Raw genomic sequence first — 22,887 nt, forward strand, 5'->3', positions numbered from 1 at the left:
TTTGGTTTTTATTGTAAACAAAAAAAAAACTTTACAGATTTATGAAACAACTGAGTATAAAGGCAAACAGATCAGTGTACTGTGTTGACGGTTCATCAAAAGAGAGCTTTGTCTAGGACATGTTGACAAAAATCACAAGTGACAATGTCCAAGCAACACTGGACGGCTGTTGTTGCAGACACACCGCAGTGTATTTTCAAAGTCAATGCAATCATCAGTGTCCTGCACTGATTAACAACACTCACTAACACACTGAATACAAATGAACAAGTGTAATATTCATTAAAAAAATATATACAGTAAGTTAAAGCACAGTGAAGCTCTGTCTCATTTCTTTGATTCAGACCACATTATATCATCAGCCAAGAAAAATCTGGTTTTTAATGTTCTAACAAGTCTCATTGTTTTTTTTCTAATAAAAGGTACAATAACAATCAGAGAAGTGAAACAAAGCTCTTTAACAGATAGTGAGGACAGTTGTATGGCTCTAGAAAACTGCACCACAGGAGTACAGTGACTAATGAAAAGAAACAGGTTGTGTAGTTTGTGTAAAGTATGAGGTACTGGTTTACCTTGCCTACAGAACCTTAAATAGCACCTTAAATATTCAGAAAACTCTGCTTTGTTTGTTTTCAACTTGCCGCTGTGAATTTAGAGAAATCAACTTGACCAAAGTTGATTTTCAATACTGGTTGTCCATGATTGTCACATTTTTGACATCAGCCGCTCACCTACAGCACAGTGAAGCAAAATCAACACAACCCTTTACCATGTCAGGTCAGAGATGGGATCTAGCTTCATGCTAAATCCTAGACTGGAAGGCTTTTGTGAATAATTACAATGCTGCCCTGCAAACAGGAGTCATCTCCTGACTCCCCTCGAGTCCCCTTTCTGAGTTTGCTTGCATCATTTCTGCCGAGCTAAATGGTCTATGGTTCATTTAGGAGCTGTGTGGATGAGACAGAGTGCTGCAGGGTCGGACCTACGTGGTATTTTAAATTGTCTGGTGAGCGTGCAAGCAGAAGAGGCTGATGACTCAAATCAAAGAAAACAGAATCATGAACGAAAAAATGAAAGTAAAAGGCCGAAGATCTGTAATGATGTAAGGTCGAGCAGAGATGCTCCTCTGTGTGTAAGGTCAGTCCGTCAGCAGGCTCAGACAAACTGTGGTGGGATTCTGCTTAAATCAGGGTGTAAACAGTGAAATGATAAACCAAGGCTGAAGCTAGAGCCTCGTTGGCAGTGAAGAACCAGACTGAAGCTGGAATTATGCTTCTCATGCTTCTCTATGCGACTCATATTGCCGGCCTACATATCAAGCAAGGTGGTTGGTTCATTTGATATTTTTTTGTTTAAAATCATTGCCCATCTTGTCCATTTATGTTGATTAAGTTGCACAGTTGCACTGTTACTGGGGTGAAATTGATTTCCATTTCCTGATTTCGTCTGCGTTTTATTTACATAATGATTTCATACCCTGAATCTATACGAGAAGAGAAAGAAGAAGCCCACACCAATGTGTCCGAAACACGAAGCCCAGAGAACCATAATTCCAGCTTAAGAAAAGTCAGAGGACTACCAACATTGTCACAGTTCATCTTGAGGGAACACGAATGTCTGACATTGCCATCCCTCGGGCCGTGCTGCTAGCGTAGCTAAAAAGCACCGCTATCAGTTCAGGTCCAGGTTTCAGTGCTTTAGCATTAGCTGGGCTACAAGCAACAAGGCCTGTGGCTCCAACGTAGGATTGCATAACACAAGGCAAGAACAGTCGTGTATGTGTTCAAAAATAACGATTTACAAGGGGAAAGGTGGAAAGCAGTGTAGCTTGAAGCCTGAAGCCTGAAGCTTGTTATCTTAAAGGACAAACCCAATTTTCAACAACAGAACCAAATCCTTTTGTAACATTTCTGAATGGGACACTTGATAATCATTAACACAGTACTTAGTAATACTTTACAGTATTCATACAGCGGGTCTGTTTGAACCACACAGGTTCAAACAGACCCGCAAGCAGACACATGCCAACAATCTCAGGTTCCTGCTGGTGTTTTTCCAGGAAACAGGAGCAGATTTTGAGGAGAATTTCCAGAAAATATATTGATCTCAATTCTTGGTACTCAACAATAGATGCATCCAGGGTGAAGAAGGCTTTGTGCCTTACCTTCAGGTGTGGTCATTTAAAACATAATGCAATCATATTTGCATTTAGACATGGTCAAACACATGATATGACCTAGTTCCTTGAAGCATACTGAAGCTTTAATGTTCTCAAATTGTGAAAGTGTGTTTCGATTGTGTTTTGTGGTTTTTCGAAATTCAGGGTGGGCAGGCTAATGAGCAGGCTAATGGCTAGCAGTAAGCTAGTGAGTGAGTGAGCAAGAGTGGGGGAGGTGTGGCTGCTGTCATGACGGACAGAGGTTTGCTGATTAGCGCGGAGCTGGGTGAGCAGTATAAACTGTGAATGTATCTCTACGTATATATTATGATCCACATTTTGAATCTAACCGATCTTGCCGCCACATTTAACGTAGCCTTCTGCTAAATTTGATCCAAGGCCGCCTTGTGAGTTGATCTGTGCTTAGCCACTCAAGAGGGTTTGATGATGAATAGTGGGCGGGTTCCAAAAGAGCTAGATGTGGAATTAAGCTGAAAAATCAACCCACAGGTTTTGCAGATTCATGTGTATGAACTTATTTAGACAGAGGCAGAGCAGCCAAAGAAATCCACACCAATGCTGCGGGGGTAGCCTTCCACCACCTTCAACACCACGGGATCAAACTTCCAATAGTTCCGCCCACTCAGGAAATTGGCGTAGCCTGTCAGAGGGTGAGAAAAGGCAACTATGGGTTTACAGGTCAAAACAATTAACAGGCTTTTACTAGTCACAAGAACAGAGGCACAGAAAAGTAATAAGAAAGTTATAAGGTAGCGTTTTTTTCCTGATTCTGAATTCCTCACCATAAATGTCCCGAAAGGCTGCATCAATATGGCTGGGCACTCCACTCCACTTATGCATGCTGCGAGGATGGATGTCATCGACTCGATTCTCCTGAGGATTGAAGGGCCAGTATGAAGCGGACTTGAAGAGGTAGACTTTCTCGACACCGTGCTCTTCCCACTTCAAAGCTGCTTGGATATCTGTTACAGGAAGACCCAGCCGCTGCACCGAATCCGGTCCTGTTATCTTCCTCTCAGCGTCAAACACCCAGTAGCTGTCACCTGTAGCGGTAAAACTGAAGCGTTAATACAAAAGTGACTTTAAGAACAACAACTTTCAGCATTTTTTTAGGACTTCCACTTCTGATGCTTCCACATCAGTTTTTCACCTATGCTACAACTCCTTTCACTTGAACTTCAACTGCATCTTCAACAGCATTTTCACTTCAAATGATACTTCAGTTTCACTTGAGTGTAGTTTTTTCAAGTCTGTGTCTGTATTGGGACCAACCTTGGTAGAACCAGATGTTGCCAGACTTGTCTTCATACGCAGCATCGATGCGGTCAGGAATGCCTCCCCAGTGGCGTGACGCCAGGGCTGGATATCCAGCTTGTAACTGCCCATCACGGATGCGCCAAACATATCGAGACTTAAAGAAGAACAGCTCCCCCCTGATCATGGACACAGCATCAAAGTTTGTTCTGCAGGCGTCCGGCTGGGGCACAACGACACACACAGCAGGGATATTTTTGTTTGTGGACTAAAATGTGAAGTTACAAAATACAAAAAACTGGTGTCCCTTCCAAGGTCCATTCCCAATTTTACTGTCATACCATTCCGATGTCAATCTCATTGGTCTCCGCCATCTCTGGCGGTGCGTGCCGAGGGGGGCCATACAGATACTGAATGCCCCTCTTGTCATCCTCACTCAACTGCACAGGGTAGGAGTCGCTGTAGAAAGGACACATCACGGCATCAGGCTCCAGAGAGTGCTGCAGGCCCAGGACATGGCCAAACTCATGAGCCGCCACTTGTAGGAGATCGGTGCCTAAAAGGGGACCACAAAGGATCAAGGGTCAAGCACAGAGGAAAAACAATTTAAAACCAGGTTTTGCTCATCACAAATCAAGACCTCCATTTACCTCAAAGTAGTGCAAATGTACTCACCCACATCGTTGCCCGTCGTCCAGTGTTCATCATAGTCAAAGTGGACTTCTCCCTCTCTGTGTGTCCGGGGGAAAAAGGCATGGGCGAGGATTCCCCCAGGACCATCGAACGGTAAGCTGTCTCCATGCCAGTACCTACACAAGTACTTCTTTTAATGTACACAAGCGAACAGGTAATATCACACGTTTCTGTTTGCAGGATAAGGGACGAAAAATAATTTAATATTGCATCACTTAAAGTGTAAGGTTTCACAATGCCTCTCTGATGTGTTCACGCTGCTGCCATCCCAGGGCTATGATCCAACAGTACCCTCTTTTTTTTCCTATGAAACAGTTGAATGAACGCACGTTGTGTGAACGCTGAGCTGTTAACCTGGAAATGACTCCAACCAAGACATGCTTTCCTCTGATGTCTGCAGAACATGAACCAGGGTGAACCTGCTGGCAGATTGATGAGTATTAAGTGCATCAAATGAAGAATTACGTTTTTTTTTTTTTTTTGTTAACCTCAAAAGCCATGAATGAGGATTCAGTTTGTTCTTTTTATAGGTTTTTTTTTTTTGTTTTCAAATCCTCCATCCATTGTTCTATGTATATATCCAACAGCAGACACAACCCCATAATTAGCAGCCACTTCAAGGATGTGAAACCACATGACCATTCGTTAAACTTTTTCAACAATAAATTACTGAGGAGACTGCAGCACTGCTGCCCACAAGTTGAAAAAGTAGTACACAAGGCATTTTGAGTTGCACCCCCCCAAAAACCACATCCTGGGTAACAAAGACAACAGTGGAAGTAAAAAAAAAAAAAAAAAAAAAAGTTTTGTAGCATAAAGAGTATGCCACAAGACAAGCAGGAAATCAGTCATTAATAGCACCAAGACTGTTGCAGCCTTGTAGAGAGTCCCAGAGACTGAATATGGGGCCAGTAATTAGAGGACGTACACACTGGAACACCGTGCTAGTGAGCGTTCCCTCTGGGTTCTTCTACTTCCTCTCACAGTCCAATGACTTGCAGATTAGGTTCACTGGTGACACTAAATTGTCCATTGGTGTGAATGTGAGTGTGAATTAGTTTAAACAATTACTATATCTGGTTCCAACTCGCGAGGGTAGCAACATTTAACTGTATGGTTGACTAATCTCTAATCTCACATCCCTATTTTACATAAAGAATATGAATTTGAGATATTATCAAGGGGACTTAGGAGGACAGGCCTTAAAAAAAACTGTATATATAAGACTGCAACAGATTAAAACAGTTATGAAAGTGAGTTATGAAAGAAACTGGTGCAGGTCAAGACTCAAACTAAAAAAAAAGGGCTGGGCAGAGTAGTTATGAAACTGTAATTTGTGCGAATACAGTGAAACAAGACAGTTGTTATGACATGGAAGTACCGTAAACCAAATGCCAAATGACTAATCTGAGCTGCTAAAAATGCAGCCGGAGGCATGCTATTGAATATCCTGCCAAACAAGTGCTATGTTGCATCCATTCATGTCTATGATCTTGAGCTTGGCTGGGATACATCCGATTTAGTTTTTTATTATTTAGATTTTTTATTTCCTGGTTCACTCTGACAGAAGGATGCAGGAGATTCATGTCAGGGTGTAGGTTGCAGAGATCATCCAGAAAAACCCTTGACTGCTGCCAAACCGTGGGCCCTGAATTTTTACATGCATTTCTCAATACTGAGTTTACGCATGGAGCACAACAGAAGTCAGTGTGGACTGAACTGTGGAGAACTGCTTTGACATAAAAAATGCATTCAGGGAGCACAGTTTTCAAAATTTATGAACTGTTCTCACTCAAACTCTTCCACCACCAAACCTCTGTACAGTTATAGTCAAGTTTTGCACGTCTACATACTGTTCAAAACAATGATTGTAAATGACTGTAGACAGCTCATTTTAGCTGAGCACCTGCTCAGGTGATTATACTTTTCAATTTCAGTTCAATTTACATAGATGTGACACACATTTTCTGTAAATTAGACTGGCATTTACTGTATTTCACTACATCTAAAAGGAAATTAAAGATAAAAATGGATGAACTCCTAATTGGGACCTTAGAACATCTAGTGCCTCATTTAATTTCTTGTTGACTTCTATGAGAGACTTGTTCCAGGTGAGACTGAATCCATTTTGTAACTGTATGGGACAGTGTGGTCTTTTAACATTCTCCTCCAGTCACAGGGTGGTACAGATCTGGATGGTGTTAGCTCCACCTTACTCGCTATTCCTTAACCTTCATTGTGGTTGATTGGTTATTTTATGACCACACATGAGGTTTCTCTGAAATCTGCTGCATCATGTTGTCAGATGGTCCCTAACCAGCCTAAACGTGTGTCATGTTGCTCGCTGGTTCTTACCTGTTGAAGTCAATGATGATGTCAGCCTTCTCAGAGGTGACCTCTCTGAACCTGAGCGGAGTCACTGCACTCCATACACCAAACGCCTCCTGCAAGATGCGCCGCACTTTGCCCTCACTCATCTGCCAGGGGAAACGCATTATCCTATCGGACACACGCAGATGTGCTGTATTAGTGAACATGATATACATGATAAATATATGTGAATCAGACTAACCAGATTCTCTGCTGAGGATTTGATGTCAAACTTTATGGGCTTTCCATATCTACTGCCAAGATTTGGTCTCAAATCCTGTCGACATCCTGCAGCTTGTGGGTTTGTACTGTGTTTGTGTAATGAGTGAACAATAGTATAAGCTGGCTTAAAGGTAAAATGATCCAAACACTTGAACACTTCATGCAAAAGTACTCAAACACATATAATAGTTGAACCTGATGCCACAACACAAGCCCTGAGTGTGAAGTCTTTCACATAAATAAAAATAAAACGGGAATAATTATTATAAATGGGAAATAAACAATCTAATATATTTATACTCTATGTATAAATAGTAGTGTGTTAGGATTGTCATTGTGCACATGTTGCTCAAAGCCTATGTGCAGCTTCACAGAGCTGCTAACATGATTCTTGGTCTCGTTTTGTTGTTGTTGTTGTTTTGGATTGCTGGTTTCACTGAAAATGATTTATAGTGGGTTTATCAGGGTTTTTGTTTCAGTGAAAACAGCTGCCTGCAGCTGGAGAGCAGTGCTGAGAACACTGACACTGAACCAAAACAGTGAGGCTCTGGGATGTGAAACCAAAGCAATGAGCTGAAAGACTGAACACTCCAAACAGGTTGGGTTTGTTTTTTAAGATTACAAAAAAATAAAAAACGAAGACATCCTTTCTAAAGGAATCCTATAAATGAATGTATCATTAAATAAATCTGTAATCTGAATGCATTCATGAATGACTGTGGCTTCAGTTGATTCTACCTTGCTTCTTATGCAACGATGAGAATGGCAGTTTCACGAAGTTTATCTTTAAGTCAGTGTTTTTAAACTTGGCACTGGCAAAGATTAAAAACAGTTTCCAGCCGTCGTCGAGCTTCCTCCTTTGGTACGCTCTCTCAAACAGATACTGCACACGCTTGGTTACACCAGGAGAGAAAACGAGCACATCTGAATGCTATTTACACTTAACACAAGAGTCTGGGTAATGTAGCAACAGTCTGTGTGCACTGTCAACACACACACACACACAAACAGAGTTTTACAACGCTGACTTTTGATTTAGAGCTCTGCTTTGACTGACTATCCTGCTAAACACATTAATAACATAGAGTATGATAATAACTGAAGCTATGAAGATTTTAATTGCAGGATGATTTTATGGGGTGGCTACAACTCTGCCTCTTTTGCTTTGACAAATTGAATCTACAAGCCATCTAAACCACAAGCTCTCATGCGAAGCTTAGATGTAAACACATTTTTCTGTAAGTAACCATTAGCTCGCCATCTTCAACCCCCTACCCCCCCTCAGAGGTCCATACCAACCTAAAACCATCTGCTTTGTTTTGACCCATGAAGTTCTCTCAGAAAAAAACACAAAAATGTGTTTTTCTGGTGTTCACGCAACCTTCAAACCAAATTACAGACAGCTGTTTATTAAAGGGGGGGGGGGGGGGGTTGATATTTGAACACAGCATCAAAACAAATACACCCCTCCCTTCAGTGATCCTTCAGAAGCTCCGCCCCCCCAGATTCATGGATGATAAATGGGCTAGCTAGCCAACAGAAAAATATGGAGGAATCCAGAATGTCTTACATGGCATGGAAGTGGATGCTCTTTCTCATAGCTGAAGCAAAACAAACCTTATAGTATAAAACGCCATCAAACGCACACAAACACAGCATCCAAAACACAATGGAGTAAAAACTAGCTAGCTAACTAGGGATGTAACGTTACCTGGCATAGCATTTCCTATTAGGCAATCAATCCAAATAATTCCTCTGTGCTAGCAAACTTGTGTTTTAGGTCTTTGTGGCTATAAAAACCCTTTGCACATTGTACGGCTCAATATCATGACAGAGCAAACAACAAGACAGCAACTAATGTATATAATGTTAGCTAGGATGTAGGTCAGCAAACTGTCGCTACAGTTGCCGCTGCAAAGCTAACATGCAGAGAGTTGTTGCTCCACACAGTGAGAACGCTCCTGCTACTAAAGCTAACTTCACACAGTAGCGTATCTTGTCTAGAATAAGCAGAATGTAATCTGACTGGACAAAACAATACTAACTTATTAGCAAAACTAATGTTCACCATCCCTTAGAAGAGACCACTATCATAAACATATAATGTCAGGCAATTTCACAGAAGCTTTATTTTTGGTGTATTCAGAGAATGTGTCAGCAGAGCATTTGTTTAATAATTCAAAAGACAGTGACCAAATCAATGTGCATCTGACTACAAGCAATATACTTACAAACAGCAGATTTGTGTTTCTTACTTGTAAGTGAGGTCGGTCTTTTCCCAGCGTCCTCCAAACAACGCAAATCGCTTCCTGCGCTGCTGTCTACTCAGGTTTCCATTCTTCTTTTTCAGGTTGTAGTAGGACAGGTCGACCTTTGTTAAGCTGGGATAGTCTGGGACCCCACAGCGAGGGCGCTTCCAGAACTCTGTGTCATTTTTGAATGCTGGTACAGACTTCATATTGTACTCTTCATTTAGAGTGTCCTGTTCATGTCGGCCCCTCTTCTTCAGGACAACGTGACTGTTGCTGTGAGAATATCCCTGCAAACACAGGCACAGTTGATGTCATCATAGGAGTCTTTATTCGCCATAACAAATGCTAATAAATAATATTTATTTTCCAAATGAGCATTCCAATGTGCACTTTTATGTTGACGATATCATCTTGTGTGTCATCAGCTCTATCACAGAACAGGCCCTCTCCAGGTTACACTGAGCTCCTGACGACCTCAAACCCTCTTTTATTATACTCTTTTATTATACCAGAGTCAGTTCAAAGACTGCAAGCAAGCATGCTCCCATTGATTTTGTTACATTTTAAGTGAACGTGTATAGGGACTGAATTCAATAGTAAACTTCATTGTGATTAGCATAGTTTTTTATTTATTATGATAGAAACAACCAGGACTTATCTTCACAAATGACAGACACACAAAACAGTCTCTGGAGAGCTTTAACTCTGAAACAGTTGAGTAAACTCTCAGCTCACTGTTCATTCATTCAACTTATCCTTTCTTTCCGAAAAAGCACCAGTTAAAACAACTTATGTTTATCTGGTCTTGATGTAGTCAGAGAATTAAAAATTCTGAGCAATGGGCAGGTGGACAGTACGCAGTAACTACTAAAACTGGTTTTTGAGTTTTCCTGCTTGAGAGTGAAAGACTAAGATTAATGCTGTTACATTCAGTAAGTATTTTGCCTTAGTTTTTAGTGTCAAGACAATCCCTGACTGATCACATAAAAATGATCAAAAATCAATGCAGTGAAGTAAATAAATGTTAAACTTGAGAAACTGGTGCTGGATTTTCCATACTGGCCTTTAAAATGTACAGTGTAGAGGCTGAAATGCAACAGACGTCCCCAGCTAAAATCAAACTGGGGATTGTGGCAACGTGGCACCAACCACCTGGCTCCAGGCCGGCCCAATTACGACAATCGACAATCCAAAACCCAAAGGTGCTCAGTTTACAATGGCGACTGTCACAGTTCATTTCTTACACACTGAAGTCAGCTGCTTGCCGACTTGGTCTGGTTTTTGTTTTGCTGATGTGACTGTTTGAAGCCAGCAAGGTCAGCTGTCCCATTAGCCTATGATTGTTGGTACAGTTTAGGCTCAGAGTTGCTGACTGGGTCATTTTAAGCAAAGACAACAAATGCACAGTCCTGGAACTGAGAATCTAGCAAGACGGTGGAAAATGATCAGGTGAGAACTGTCAAGGGGCTGCTACTTCTTTATTATTGAGATTAATGTGGGTAGATATTAGAAAGATTATAAATATTTGACAAACATATCTATCATCATGTTCAGAAACTTTTAGTTTTCTCTGACTAAGCATGGAAATTGTTACCTCAAGCCATTCTGGAAAATGTGTGTAGTGTTTTCATCTGATATCAGACCACCTACAATCTGAGTGCTGTGAGCTACTGTAATAAAGTGTTTGGGAGAATGAACTTGTGATATATGACTCTACACTAGAAAAGTCCCTAACAACCACTAATCTGTCAGCTAACACAAACACCTGTGCTCTTTGTTCTGCGAAGCTAACGGAGAAACAAACAGGATTATTTTGACTTAACAGATAAAAAGGTCAGTTTAAACTTTAAGTCAGGTTAACTTCAATCATGTGAGCCCCCCCTGTAAAAGAGTCTCATTTACTGATTAATTGTCCTTCTTGATTGGAAAGCAAATAAGACAACCAATGAGAATAATTCCGCAAAGCTTCAAAAGTGCTCTAATGTAAAAGGATTACGGCCCAGACCAAATACTTGACAGTCAAAAAGCACGCTGGCCCTGGATCAGCCTTACAACAACAACAAAGTCTCTGGAATGAACTCAGGTGTGTCATCTGGGGCAAATCCAGCTGTTCATTATGCTGTCTAGAAAAAAAGAGGAGTGGTTCACTGCTTAAAGATGGTTAACAAATGGGTCAAATTTAAAATCACAAGGTCCCACAGCAGTCAGAGATCCATACACAGATATTCATTCATCCATTCAGATCATAGATACTGCAAACTTATTCAGGGTTAATGAGGCTGGAGCTTCTCATGCACTGGCTAAACAAGCACAGCCTGTCAAAACACTTGCATGTATATTGTATATATGTCTTTTGATTTTTTTTGATAATTGAGTATCAAGTTCAAAACGACCCTATTGAGTTGCATCATGGGAAGTGCAGGATCCACTGTTTCTGGAGCTTGAACCTTCACCTCTGTGGATGCTGAATACTAAATCTCTCCAGCACCCTTTTAATTAATAGTCTTTACAATTTATTACACAGTATTGTTCTTTTTAAAAGTTTTTTTGTTTTTTAGCTAAAAAGTTTAGGTTGAAGTAAGAAAAAAATATTCGCTGTGCTGTAGATATCTGTATCCGCTTATTGCAACACTTTCATGAATGGTATACAATGATCACGTCAAGTTTCAGTGGTTGCACCAGTTTGTCAAATGATATGAATGTATAACGTCCTAGAGCCCACGTGACTCTTTCAGATTGCTTGTTGCATCTGACAGTCCAAAAACCCAGATCTATTTTATTTACTTATCAAAATGTTTGCCAATGAAATTAATAATTTCAGATTAGATAAGTGGGATTTTCAACAAAAAATGAACAGGGCCTGCACAACAGGAGTGGACCCAGTAGGTGGGTCTGACAGGCCTGAAGAGGTTTTAACCACTTGAAACGAACTGAAGCCACAGGCTTAGCTGAACTGACAGGCAGCTCAGTTTAAGCTAAGTGACAGAACTAAGGCAAGCGTGTGGGCAAGGAGCAAGGTTTCATTTAAACACAAAGCTTGAAACAAAGCTTTGTGTTTATGCTGGAGGAATCCGAGAGATGGAGCTAACATGTCACCACAGGACAGTGCGGTTGCCGCGTCTTGCCCAAATTGGCGTGCCTGAGTATCAACCCAAAATAGGTGCTGAGTCCGTCTACACAGGGGGAGCATTGTTGTTTTTTCTACTAACTGGCATTTATTACTTTGGGGAGTCTTTGTTGATGTCACTCAAACATATAAATACAATGTGCTCCTGCAGGTATGAACATGCACATCAACTGTGCACCCACACACACACACACACAGACACAAACCCCCACAAAGCTCCATCACACACAGTGAGCAGATGTCTGGAAATTCCCCGTTCAGTCATGACATCAGTTCGTCTGCACCATAACACAGGGAGTATGGTTATAGTTTTCGAGGATGCTGATCTGACATTAGTGGGAATGACTAACCTCGCAACTTGCAATAATTAAAAAAGCTTGCAGAATCTGATTAGACTCCCTAAAAACCACCGCACAGCAAAAAAACAAGATAAGATCGACTCCCACAGACATCCTCGGGCTCATAAAAAGTAGTCTAAAGTTGAAATAAACGATGCCTGCGGTGGAAGAGATCTCTCAAGGGTAAATATTTAACAGCAGAAAGTCCCAGATGTCAGCAGGCGTATAGTGGTTCGGCTGATTATGCCAAACGGACAGAATGTTTGCAGCATAAAGAGGATTAGTAAGAATGACCGATCCTCCACCGTAAACATCTCCCACTAAACCTCTCTAGCTCCATCACAGACGTGAACTTACCTGCATAAAATACACGTGTGAAAGCTGCAGATGGCAGAGGTGGATGGACTGTCCTTTATGCTGTACTTAAAGTTAAAGTTCTAAGACCACAAATGAAAAATACTTAATAACAAGTCCTGTATTCAAGATCCGACTCAAGTACGAGTAAGGAATAAAAAGGTATCAAAATGTATTTAAAACGCCACTTCCACCATTTGTACAGTTACAGTAGTTTAGTTCAGTGGTTCCCAACCTGAGGGTCAGACCCCTTCTAAAGGATCACAACATAAAAACACCTGAACCCAAATCTGGGAACATCTCAGCAGGCAGTGTTTTCACAGAAAAACTGAAGAACCCGCCTCAGGCCAAAGTGCCTCCTGTCTGGCCTGATTTTATGAATTCCACCTGGAGAACCCAAAGTGCATCAAAAACACTTTCACGGCTTGCGTTAAAGCATGTTCTTCCTATGCTTTTGTGGGTTCCCTTTGGGTTCTCCGACCTGTTTAGGGTGTAGCCCCGCCTCTTGACCAAAGTTGGCTGGGATTGGCTCCAGTCATTGTAACTTAAAATGCTGAAGCTGAATAGTTTGGCAAAAAAAAGTTGATTTTAATTAATAATAATTAGCGTCTTGAACTTAAACTGTTACCGCCTCTCTATCACCACCTGAGTCAGTCAACTCAGTTACCTTCCAGCACTGACTGAACACATTGATGAACACATTTGTGTCCAATAAACTAGCAAAGAAAACCATTCGCATTAAGCAGTGGCTTAATGCCCAAATAACAACACGCTGGCAGGGTTTGGCTGCATGTGAGGAGGACTGATCTGTCAACAGCAATTAAGACCTTAAATATGAAGGATCCTGTAATGAATAGCAGAGCCTGATACTGTTGCAGTGGAGTCCTGTTTTGCCAGGGCTGGCTGTTTTCTGCAGACACTCTGCAGAACGATGAACAAACAAAAGCCTCTGAGGGGTTGTTCAGTCACTCACTGTCTATTAGGCTGATGTCTCTCTCTCTCTCTCTCGTTCTAAGTAGGTATCTGCTGTTTTCCCCTTTTCCCCTGAGTCAGCAAACTTTCAATCTTTCTTTTTTCTTTAACCTCCTCCACTTGCCAGACAACTTGCCCCTGCCTGCCATAATCTGACTCTCAGTCACATTTGTTGACAGCTCTGCTGGAAAGCAGGCTCGCCTTCTGTCAAGCTGCAGAAAGTTAGAAACAAATGTTGTCGTGTTCGGAGGCGTACAGTACAATGACATAACACGCGTAACTGATTCTATCCTTTCCAAAATACACACACTCATCCGCAAATTGAATTGAAAATGTGTTGCAACTACAGGAGCGCTGAGGTTCAGCTGTCAGATGTTCCAACGTTGGCAAATCTGACCTGTTGATAGGTCGACCATCACGAGCTTACAGTGAGCGAACGTGTCCTCTAATAACAGATAACTCAAGCGTGCGTTGAAGAAAAAAAGATTTCTCAGTGATGGACCTTTGTTCGAACAACAGACTCTGTTTGACCTCAGTTTGGTATGAAACTGATTCTGACTGCTCTCATTATCTTGTTCGATTTATGTTTATTGTATGCAACCAACAATGCCACAGCAAATTCCTCATATGTGAAAACTTGATTCTGATTAAATGCACCAAAAAACAAAAAAGTAGTGGAGAACAGTCAAACTGTTTTAACTGCTTGTGGTTTTACAGTGTAGATTTTTAGGAGGAACATGTCCTATGAAGTGGACAGATGATTCTAGTTAAACTGAAATAATTCATTCACATGCAATTCTTCTGCATCACCTGACCTCTGTCTTCAGACACACACACACACATGCATGAAGTTTCCCCTGCACTTGTGCGTCTCTTAGAGTCCGTGTTAGACTCACCTGTAGCTGTTTGGACCTGCTGACGGTCCCCCGGTCGCGCACCGGCAGAGCGTGGACGCAGAGGAAAAGGTGCAAGGGCAAAAAGCTGCCGCATAACACGACGGTCCGCATCATCTTCATCCCCCCCACAGGCTGATTCAGGAGCAGTGCAAAGCGGAGCAGACGGAGGGAGAGCTGCCGCTGAGGAGTGAGGACGCGCTGTAGTGGAATGAATGACCGCAGGGGTTGGGGTGTGTGCGTGCGTGTGTGTGTGTGTGTGTGTACTGGAGGGGGGGGTGCGATCCTATATCCTGCCCCGGCATCCTTTGTCCTCTTCAGACGACACTTTTACGAGCTCAGCTCCGCTGCATACGTCATTTAACCCCTTTGACTCCAGAAATGAAAAGTTGAGCTGGATGACATACAGCTGAGGAGCTGTGCAGCTGCTTCCCATTAGAGCTCCAGCACGAAAACTCGTGCGAAGCCCTATTGGAATTATTATTATTATTATTATTATTATTATTATTTCGAAATAAACAGTTTGACCTTGATTCTTGCCTCTGTCTGTCTGAGTCTGCATCTGGGTCTAAGTAACCTGGAAACACAGTTACATCACAAAGTTCCTTTTTCCACACTTCCCGCAGATAGAGCCCAGATTTTGCTGTGTCTCTGTCTACCTGTTTAATGTGCAGTCTGGTTTTAGTTCTGCTTTGGGCACCACCACTGAAGGGGAAAAAAACAAATCAAAAGAAACTCCTTGCCCTTTCCCTTGCTGGATGGTACCACTCAATATGTTTGACTTTATTTGGTTATGTTGAAAACATATGTCTGCTGCTCTTTACAGCACATTTAAAGTTAAATTTACAGTAAAAATGAATAATTTGTCATAATAAAATGTACATTTGCCATCTATGGGATGCTGACTGCCTAAAAGCTGATGATTGAAATTAGGGTTTTTCTTTTATTCTCAATAGAATCAAAGTGAAAGTGATTGTGAAAAATGTTTAATGGTAACTTACAGTAAAAACGTAAATAAGTGTAAGTAGCTCATGTTCTTGTGATTACTGTAATTACACGTGTAGTTGGCTTGAAAAAGATGAAGCATATTGCAGCAGGGTTACAGCTGATGAACAGGATGTGATTCCGTTTTATTTCATTCATGCACATCTGCTGTCTTTTATTAAATGGATGCTGTGCAAACGGCTGGAAGTATCAGCTTTCCCCCTGCTTTAGTCCAACCAAATGTGTTCCACATCCAGAGAGCCACCTGGTGATCAGACCGAAGCCTTCCTGCAACAAATATCAGCCCTGTAAGTCTGATTCTCTCTCTCTCTCCTGTCCAGTCCTGTCTTGTAAAACAAGAGTAAAAAAAAAATGTCTACATGCCGCTATTACTAGCTTTATATTTGCAGGGGGCAGTAAAATCAGAGCAGCTGGTGCACCACCTGGAAGGAAACAGTAAGACAGCTTCAGATTGGCAGTAGAGGGGAAAGTCTGGCCGATAGATGCAGATTCATGTCAAATAAGAAAAACCTTCCATCATGCATTGCTTCATGTTCTGACAATTGGCAAATGTCTGAGTTTGGTAACGCCTCAGCTGGAGTGAGAGCAACTTGTCTAATAACTGGGTGGTGGTGTTGCAGCTGAATGACAGGTTCAGCTGGCACCAGCTACAATCTGAGCTTTACAAGCTTACACACACACACACACATGCACACACGATTGAGGCTAAACACGTTTTTGTGAACTAGAATAACTAAACAAGGACTCACGTGTTAAATACTAAGTAATGTTAAGTAATTTTTAATTTTATTTATTTTTTGCAGTGGCTTGTAAAATAAAAATTTAAAATAATCACAAATTTCTCCTCAATATTAAAAAAAGTCGATACGACTGTTTCAATGCACATGCAAATAAAACTATATAATGTAACACAACGCATTGTATTACGTTACCAGTTTAACAGTTACAGCTGTGCAGTCTGCCCAATGCACTGGCCTGACAGTAAAACCTTTTCTTTATTAATTCTATAATATTCAGTGTGTGTAGAGAACGCCTCTTAGAAGGAACTGGCTGAACTTCTGCACTTGTATTCAGCATTCAGCTGGTGGCTCTGTGTCCCTGGATTAGTTTTACCCTCTGCTGTTACGTTACGCTGCTAATAATAACGTTAATACGGCATAAATTGCAGGAACATAAGTTCATTGTAGAAACACCTAACAAAATGACCTGAAAAAAACAACAACACAAAAACAAACAAATACACGTACAGTTCCGGTGGCATCCTCACATAAGTGGATATAATGGTGGAGACAGTTACTATTAAAATAAATAAATAAATAAATAAATAAATAAATAAATGTGGAGTTGATTTTGTATCAGCAGGGGTCGCTGTCGCATGTACTGTTCACACCAAACGGCATCGAAGGGAGCGTCAATTTGGCAAATGTCACTTTAACGGTAGCTTCGAAAATATAGATGTAAAAACAGCTACTGGCACTTTAAGAACATTTTCCCAAAAGAGCAGTTGCGGCTGTATACATAAAATTGTGTTGTTGTTGGTGGTGGTGGTGTTGTTTTTGTAAAGCCTTTTCTTTTTTTATGTTCTTTGTTACTGGAAGACTGACTTGGTCTGTAACGATTTTTATTTTGAAGGTCATGACAGGAAGTGGTTAACTTTTGCTTAAGAAACTTGACTTGATTAAAGTTGAAAATGAAGGAGCGGTGAGGAGAAAGAAAAAGGGTAACTTGCTAGGTGGCTATCTGTTTTAACAATCCTCCCCCTTTTAGCGTTTCGATAATGGCGCCTTTAGACCTTGATAAGTACGTTGAAATAGCACGACACTGCAAATACCTCCCGGAAAATGATCTAAAGGTGAGTTTAAGTCGCTGAATTTAACGTAGGCCGAAGTGTGTTAATATGAGCGGAAGCTAACGGTGTGACTGTACGAAGTTTGTTCAACACGCCTAGCTAGTAACTTATCTGCTAGGTGTGTAGCAAGAATTGTAGCAAGCAGTTGTTATACTTCATCGCGTTTTGCCAGCGTCACCGATAATGGCGACCGGCGGCCGACAAACTACGATGAAAATGTCAAGAGTGGACAGGAAAGTCAAAGAGGAAGCTGTAACGCTTAACCTGAAGCTACAAGCTAACATGTTTGTAATGGTGGGAAACACAGGAAGCACCGCAGACCGAGCTTTACGTAGCTACAGCTCTTAACGCTTTGTTAACTTCAGATGTTTGACGCTAAAATGTGAGCTATAAGTCAACTAAAACACTTGTTTGAGGGAACAGCGATTGTGCAGTACTGTTTATTGTTGAAGCTGGACTCTAGGACTAAAAGCCACAGAGCTAAATCTGTGATCCATCCTCCTTTGCAGCCTGACCGTGTCGGCTAACATCTCATTTAGTAATCAGCACTCGATTTTCTCTTTTTAATCTGTCACATTGTTGTAAGGAACAAAACTGTAGCTCAGTTTGATGGCTTCCTATTTATGCATGGTTCTTTGTAAGGAAGAGCAGCGCTGGGTTAGTGTAAACAAGCCCTACAACTCACTGTGCGGGTCGCTCAGTGTGTGGGAGCTGGTCTTGTGGTAACTTAACCCCATTAAGGAGTGTGTGGTTGGAATGATTATCCTGTTTTGGACCACTTTGACAAGTGTGGTCTGATCTGCGTTTCTGTTACTCAACAGAAGCATAAAGTAGCTTTAATATAGAGTAAGCTAACTCATTTAGATGAACCCTATTTAAGATTGAAACACTAAATGTGCAGTTTAACAGGATGGCTGACTAACCATTGTCATGCTTTTTTTTTTTCCAGAGATTATGTGATTATGTTTGTGATTTGTTGCTGGAAGAATCAAACGTTCAGCCGGTCTCTACTCCAGTTACAGTTTGTGGAGATATTCATGGTCAGGTAAATGATTTCTTGTTCTGAACACGCCAAGGATGATAAATTAACCTCACTTGACAAAATGGCAAATAGTGATTTTTCTTCTATATTTGCTCGTGTAGAAAAATATACATGTTAGAGTAGTGGCTGTTTTTAAAGCGTGTATGTGTGTTTTGCATTAATAAATGGCATGCACAGTATGAATTTAGAGAAAAGAGATTAGTCTGTTTCATAGCATAATTATTGATAAATGAATGGGTTGTCCTGCTTTTAGCTTTTAGTCTTAGCCTCAGCAAACACAGACACGTGACAGGCTAAAGGAAGAACCTGAAAACTGAGTACAACAACAGGAGGACAATCGAGACTAATTAAGTTCTCTTTAATGTTTCTGTCTAGTTTTATGATCTTTGTGAGCTCTTCAGAACTGGAGGCCAAGTTCCAGACACAAATTACATTTTCATGGTAAGAGAGTGAGTTTTCTTACGGCAACCATAGCAAAATTAAATATACCCAAATAACGCAGGGGCTGTTATTTTTTAAAGGAGTCAGTCAATGTAATTGATTATAAATAATTGTTGAAAAATATTGTGCCATCCCTTTGCATCACATATACAAAATGAAACACACACACTGAAATAAATCAGATAAATATTTTTTGTAGCCAGCCAGTTCCATAACTCAGCTACCTAAAAGTTTCCCATCCCCACCATCACCGACATTACATACATTTGTGAGCTTATAAATATCTAATAGCACTGCTGTGCGAGATGTCTTAATGTCTCACACCTCCGGCTACTTAATCAAGCACAGGACGCACACAGGCTTCAAAAGCCTGCTTATGTTACTTTGTTGTTTTAACCAGTAAAAGCAAAACTGGTTGAAAGTAACTGTAATTACTTTCACATATGAAGATGTTCATACATGAAGATGCTCTGTATCCAGAGGGCTGAGACTGACCTATGTTTTGAATGGTTATAAGAAGGCTCTTGAATGTTTTGGGGTGTCTGATGGTGTCTTCTTCTCCTTCCCGTAGGGAGATTTTGTAGATAGAGGATATTATAGCTTGGAGACATTTACACACCTGCTGGCTTTAAAGGCAAAGTGGCCCGATCGCATCACACTTCTCCGCGGAAACCATGAAAGCAGACAGATTACTCAAGTGTACGGCTTTTACGGTGAGCGACGCCTTATTCTTTAACAGTTAATGTATGCAAATGCTCTCTGTTTCACCAGCTCGTCAAACCACGTTGTCATGTATGTTCTGCTTACTTTTAGATGAGTGCCAAACAAAGTATGGAAATGCAAACGCCTGGAGGTATTGCACAAAAGTGTTTGACATGCTTACTGTGGCAGCTGTAAGTTCACTCATGGTTCTTTCTTTTCAGTTACGTTCAGTTCAGTTTTGTCTTTAGATGATGAAGTGATTTGTGAATCGTACCTGGTGTATACAGAGGAGGCTAGTAGAACAGGACTGGACTGCTGCTAGATCAACCAGAGCACCAGCCTTTGTCCAATCAGAACTACGCATAGGCGGGACATCTGTCCAATCCAGTCCAACACAGAACTACACAAAATGAGTGTATACCTCCATCATGGACAGTAGCATGACAGATTGGTTTGCAAGTAAAATTGTACTTACCATGAGTTCTAAACGTGGGTGTTGGGACATTCTGAGAATGTAAATAAATATGAAAAAAAAATATTACCAGATCTAAAATATGGCTGCATGCTTGGGGAGAGTGATTGGCTCTAACAGATGGTTTACGCTGATGGTAGTTGTTTGGGTTAAATATGCAAAATCACTGGATTGGTCCTTAAACTCCCATTAAATAGGAAAAAAAACTGTGTTAATCTAAGACAGATGCACTGTCTTGGGTACAGCTGCCGTAGAGTCGAGTGCTAGTGTCTGTGGTGTGTGTGTGTGTGTGTTGGACGGGCTGATTAAATCTGTCTTTTGTTCATTGTAATTAGAGCATTACATGATAATGGCACGGGTTCGTTTCCGCCCATGTGATGTAGTAGTTTAGTTTAATGGATGACTCAACAACAACAACAAACATCTTCCTGCTTATCTTTAGTTACATTTAGTTATTTAACTGGGAACATTGTTCAGTATCTAAAAATAAAATATAAAAAAGAGCTGAAGTTTGTTTGTATAGAACGATTACAAACACCCTTTTAACAAAACTGATAAAAAGTTCATTTAAAACTAATTATAGGCTGAATTGAATAGAAATGCTTTAAGCTTAATTTTTAAATAAGTGTTGGTGCAGCAGGTAGGATGTACCATACTTTAGGTGCACAAACCTTTAAAGAGCTTTATCTTATTGACACACAGTTAATTATTTTAGCAGCATCAGTAGCAGAACCTGTACAGGTAGGAATTTGTATTAGATTTAAAGAGATTAAACCGAGCCTCACAGTTAGCCAGCTCAGAACATGGCTATAGTTATTATATAGTTGTTATTTACAGTAGGCGCCTCTGCTATGCTGCGGTCACCGATCTCTTTAATGTACAGTATGTAGTCATATAGTGTCATATAGTCATATAGTGTACCTTCACTTGAGCTGAGTGACCCTGCGGGACATTTGTATAGGACTGCATTAGGTTTAGCAAGGTGTTCCTTATAAACTGACTACTGAGTGTACATTCTTTGAACTCTAGGGATACACGTACTGTACACACACAGTGTATACACTTACACAGACATCAGCAGGAAACTGGCCACATGTTTAAACTAACAAATCTTGTGAACGAGCCTCAGGGACAGAACTGTACATAGTAAAGTGTTCCAGTTGTCATTCTTGTCATTTTGTAAATCTTAAACAGGCGTGGTCCTGTCCACTGATTGGCTGCTTCTGTATGCTGCCCCTCTGAAGCTGACTGTAGATTTCTGAGCTGGTATAGTGGCAGCAACTGTCTGATTTTTCTAAAAACGTCTTTGAATCTGTAAATCTCTTCATTTCAGCTGATAGACGAGCAGGTCTTGTGTGTCCACGGTGGTCTTTCACCTGACATCAAGACTTTGGACCAGATCCGGACTATCGAGCGCAACCAGGAGATTCCCCACAAGGGGGCCTTCTGTGACCTTGTGTGGTCAGACCCAGAAGACGTGGACACCTGGGCTATCAGTCCACGAGGTGCCGGCTGGCTGTTTGGCTCCAAGGTTACTAATGAGGTACGCTAAGTTTTCAACATTCAAAACTAAGCCATATAGAACAAACTTGCATATATGAAAGCAATGAGCAAATCTCTTGTGTTTTAGTTTGTTCACATCAACAACCTGAAGCTCATCTGCCGTGCGCATCAGCTGGTTCACGAAGGCTACAAGTTCATGTTTGACGAGAAGCTGGTGACCGTGTGGTCAGCGCCCAACTACTGCTACCGCTGTGGAAACATCGCGTCCATCATGGTCTTCAAGGATGTGAACAGACGAGAGCCCAAGCTGTTCCGCGCCGTCCCCGACTCCGAGCGCGTCATACCTCCCCGAACAACCACACCCTACTTCCTCTAATCCCTCCCCCCTCCTCACCCCCACCTCCACCTTAGAGATCTCAACAACTCTTAGACTTATTTATATGCAACACATTTTAAGAAAGTGACATCCACAGCATCTACAGTCTGTGCCACACTCACTTAGTTCTGTCATAAAGGAAAAAAAAATCCCTCTTCTACCCCCCAATGAGAAAACTATACTTTTAAATTTCTTGATATTTTAGAATTACATTATATTTTAGATTTACATGATAAGAAAATGGTAAGCGGTTTAATTTCAATGTTATGTATCCCACTGATGAAAGCAACACATTTCAACTTAGTGGTGCCAACAATACATGTTCAGACCTCAGACACACTGTATACACAGCAGCTGAGCCCATCCTACATCATTCTGCCTTAAATGCTGGTTTCCTTTTTAAATGTCATTTTTACACTTTTAATTTATTGTTTTAAAAAGTATCCTGTGTTATTTCTGATACTGTTTTGTTTTTTAAATGGCAAACATTCACAACTATCTGTCTTAAAGTGGCATTTTATTTAGCATTTTCCAGTCACTGTGTCTATATATGGTGTTACGATATATGATGACTTGTTGTTGCAACAGTGGCTTTTATTAAAAAGAAAAAGAATCTTTTAAATTAGAAAATCTTCCAGTGCAAATGCATTTTCTTGAAGATCTCAGCTCAGTAGTTGCATTTGTAGCAGAGAACTGTTCAATTTGATGTTCCCCATTTTTTTTGTAATTTGAATAAAACATTATTAAATCTTGAAATTGTGAATAGTAGTCCCTTAAATCGTGAATGGGTTGTTATAATGTAGTTCTTACCACTGTAAAATGTGAGGAAGAGCAACAGGATCA

General features: G+C 40.9%; 2 protein-coding genes across 2 annotated transcripts; one reads left to right on the forward strand and one right to left on the reverse strand.

Moving 5' to 3' along the window:
- Positions 1–9: 9 nt before the first annotated feature.
- Positions 10–14,904, reverse strand: LOC121196025 (stromelysin-3-like). Its single transcript, XM_041059794.1, has 8 exons — positions 14,658–14,904; positions 8,974–9,257; positions 6,482–6,625; positions 4,109–4,242; positions 3,775–3,989; positions 3,452–3,656; positions 2,962–3,222; positions 10–2,819 (listed from the first exon to the last, which is right to left on the reverse strand). The coding sequence occupies exons 1-8, from the start codon at positions 14,775–14,777 to the stop codon at positions 2,698–2,700; spliced, it is 1,485 nt and encodes a 494-aa protein (XP_040915728.1). The 5' UTR covers positions 14,778–14,904; the 3' UTR covers positions 10–2,697.
- A 2,410-nt stretch (positions 14,905–17,314) lies between these two features.
- On the forward strand, positions 17,315–22,648 carry LOC121195576 (serine/threonine-protein phosphatase 6 catalytic subunit-like). Its single transcript, XM_041059132.1, has 7 exons — positions 17,315–17,511; positions 18,458–18,553; positions 18,926–18,991; positions 19,563–19,704; positions 19,805–19,884; positions 21,499–21,708; positions 21,796–22,648. Exons 1-7 carry the CDS (start codon positions 17,437–17,439, stop codon positions 22,042–22,044), a joined length of 918 nt encoding a protein of 305 aa, XP_040915066.1. The 5' UTR covers positions 17,315–17,436; the 3' UTR covers positions 22,045–22,648.
- Positions 22,649–22,887: the final 239 nt, after the last annotated feature.

This window comes from Toxotes jaculatrix, chromosome 16 (assembly GCF_017976425.1).
Source record: "Toxotes jaculatrix isolate fToxJac2 chromosome 16, fToxJac2.pri, whole genome shotgun sequence".
In the NCBI taxonomy this organism is placed as follows: domain Eukaryota; kingdom Metazoa; phylum Chordata; class Actinopteri; family Toxotidae; genus Toxotes; species Toxotes jaculatrix.

Coding starts and splice junctions, on each gene's coding strand:
- LOC121196025 (XM_041059794.1), bottom strand. CDS start 14,777: ATGAAGATGATGCGGACCGTCGTGTTATGCGGCAGCTTTTTGCCCTTG. Junction 3,990..4,108: donor GACGACGGGCAACGATGTGG/GTGAGTACATTT, acceptor GTCCCCTTTTAG/GCACCGATCTCCTACAAGTG. Junction 2,820..2,961: donor AGCCTTTCGGGACATTTATG/GTGAGGAATTCA, acceptor ACCCTCTGACAG/GCTACGCCAATTTCCTGAGT.
- LOC121195576 (XM_041059132.1), top strand. CDS start 17,437: ATGGCGCCTTTAGACCTTGATAAGTACGTTGAAATAGCACGACACTGC. Junction 18,992..19,562: donor ACACAAATTACATTTTCATG/GTAAGAGAGTGA, acceptor TCCTTCCCGTAG/GGAGATTTTGTAGATAGAGG. Junction 19,705..19,804: donor TCAAGTGTACGGCTTTTACG/GTGAGCGACGCC, acceptor GCTTACTTTTAG/ATGAGTGCCAAACAAAGTAT.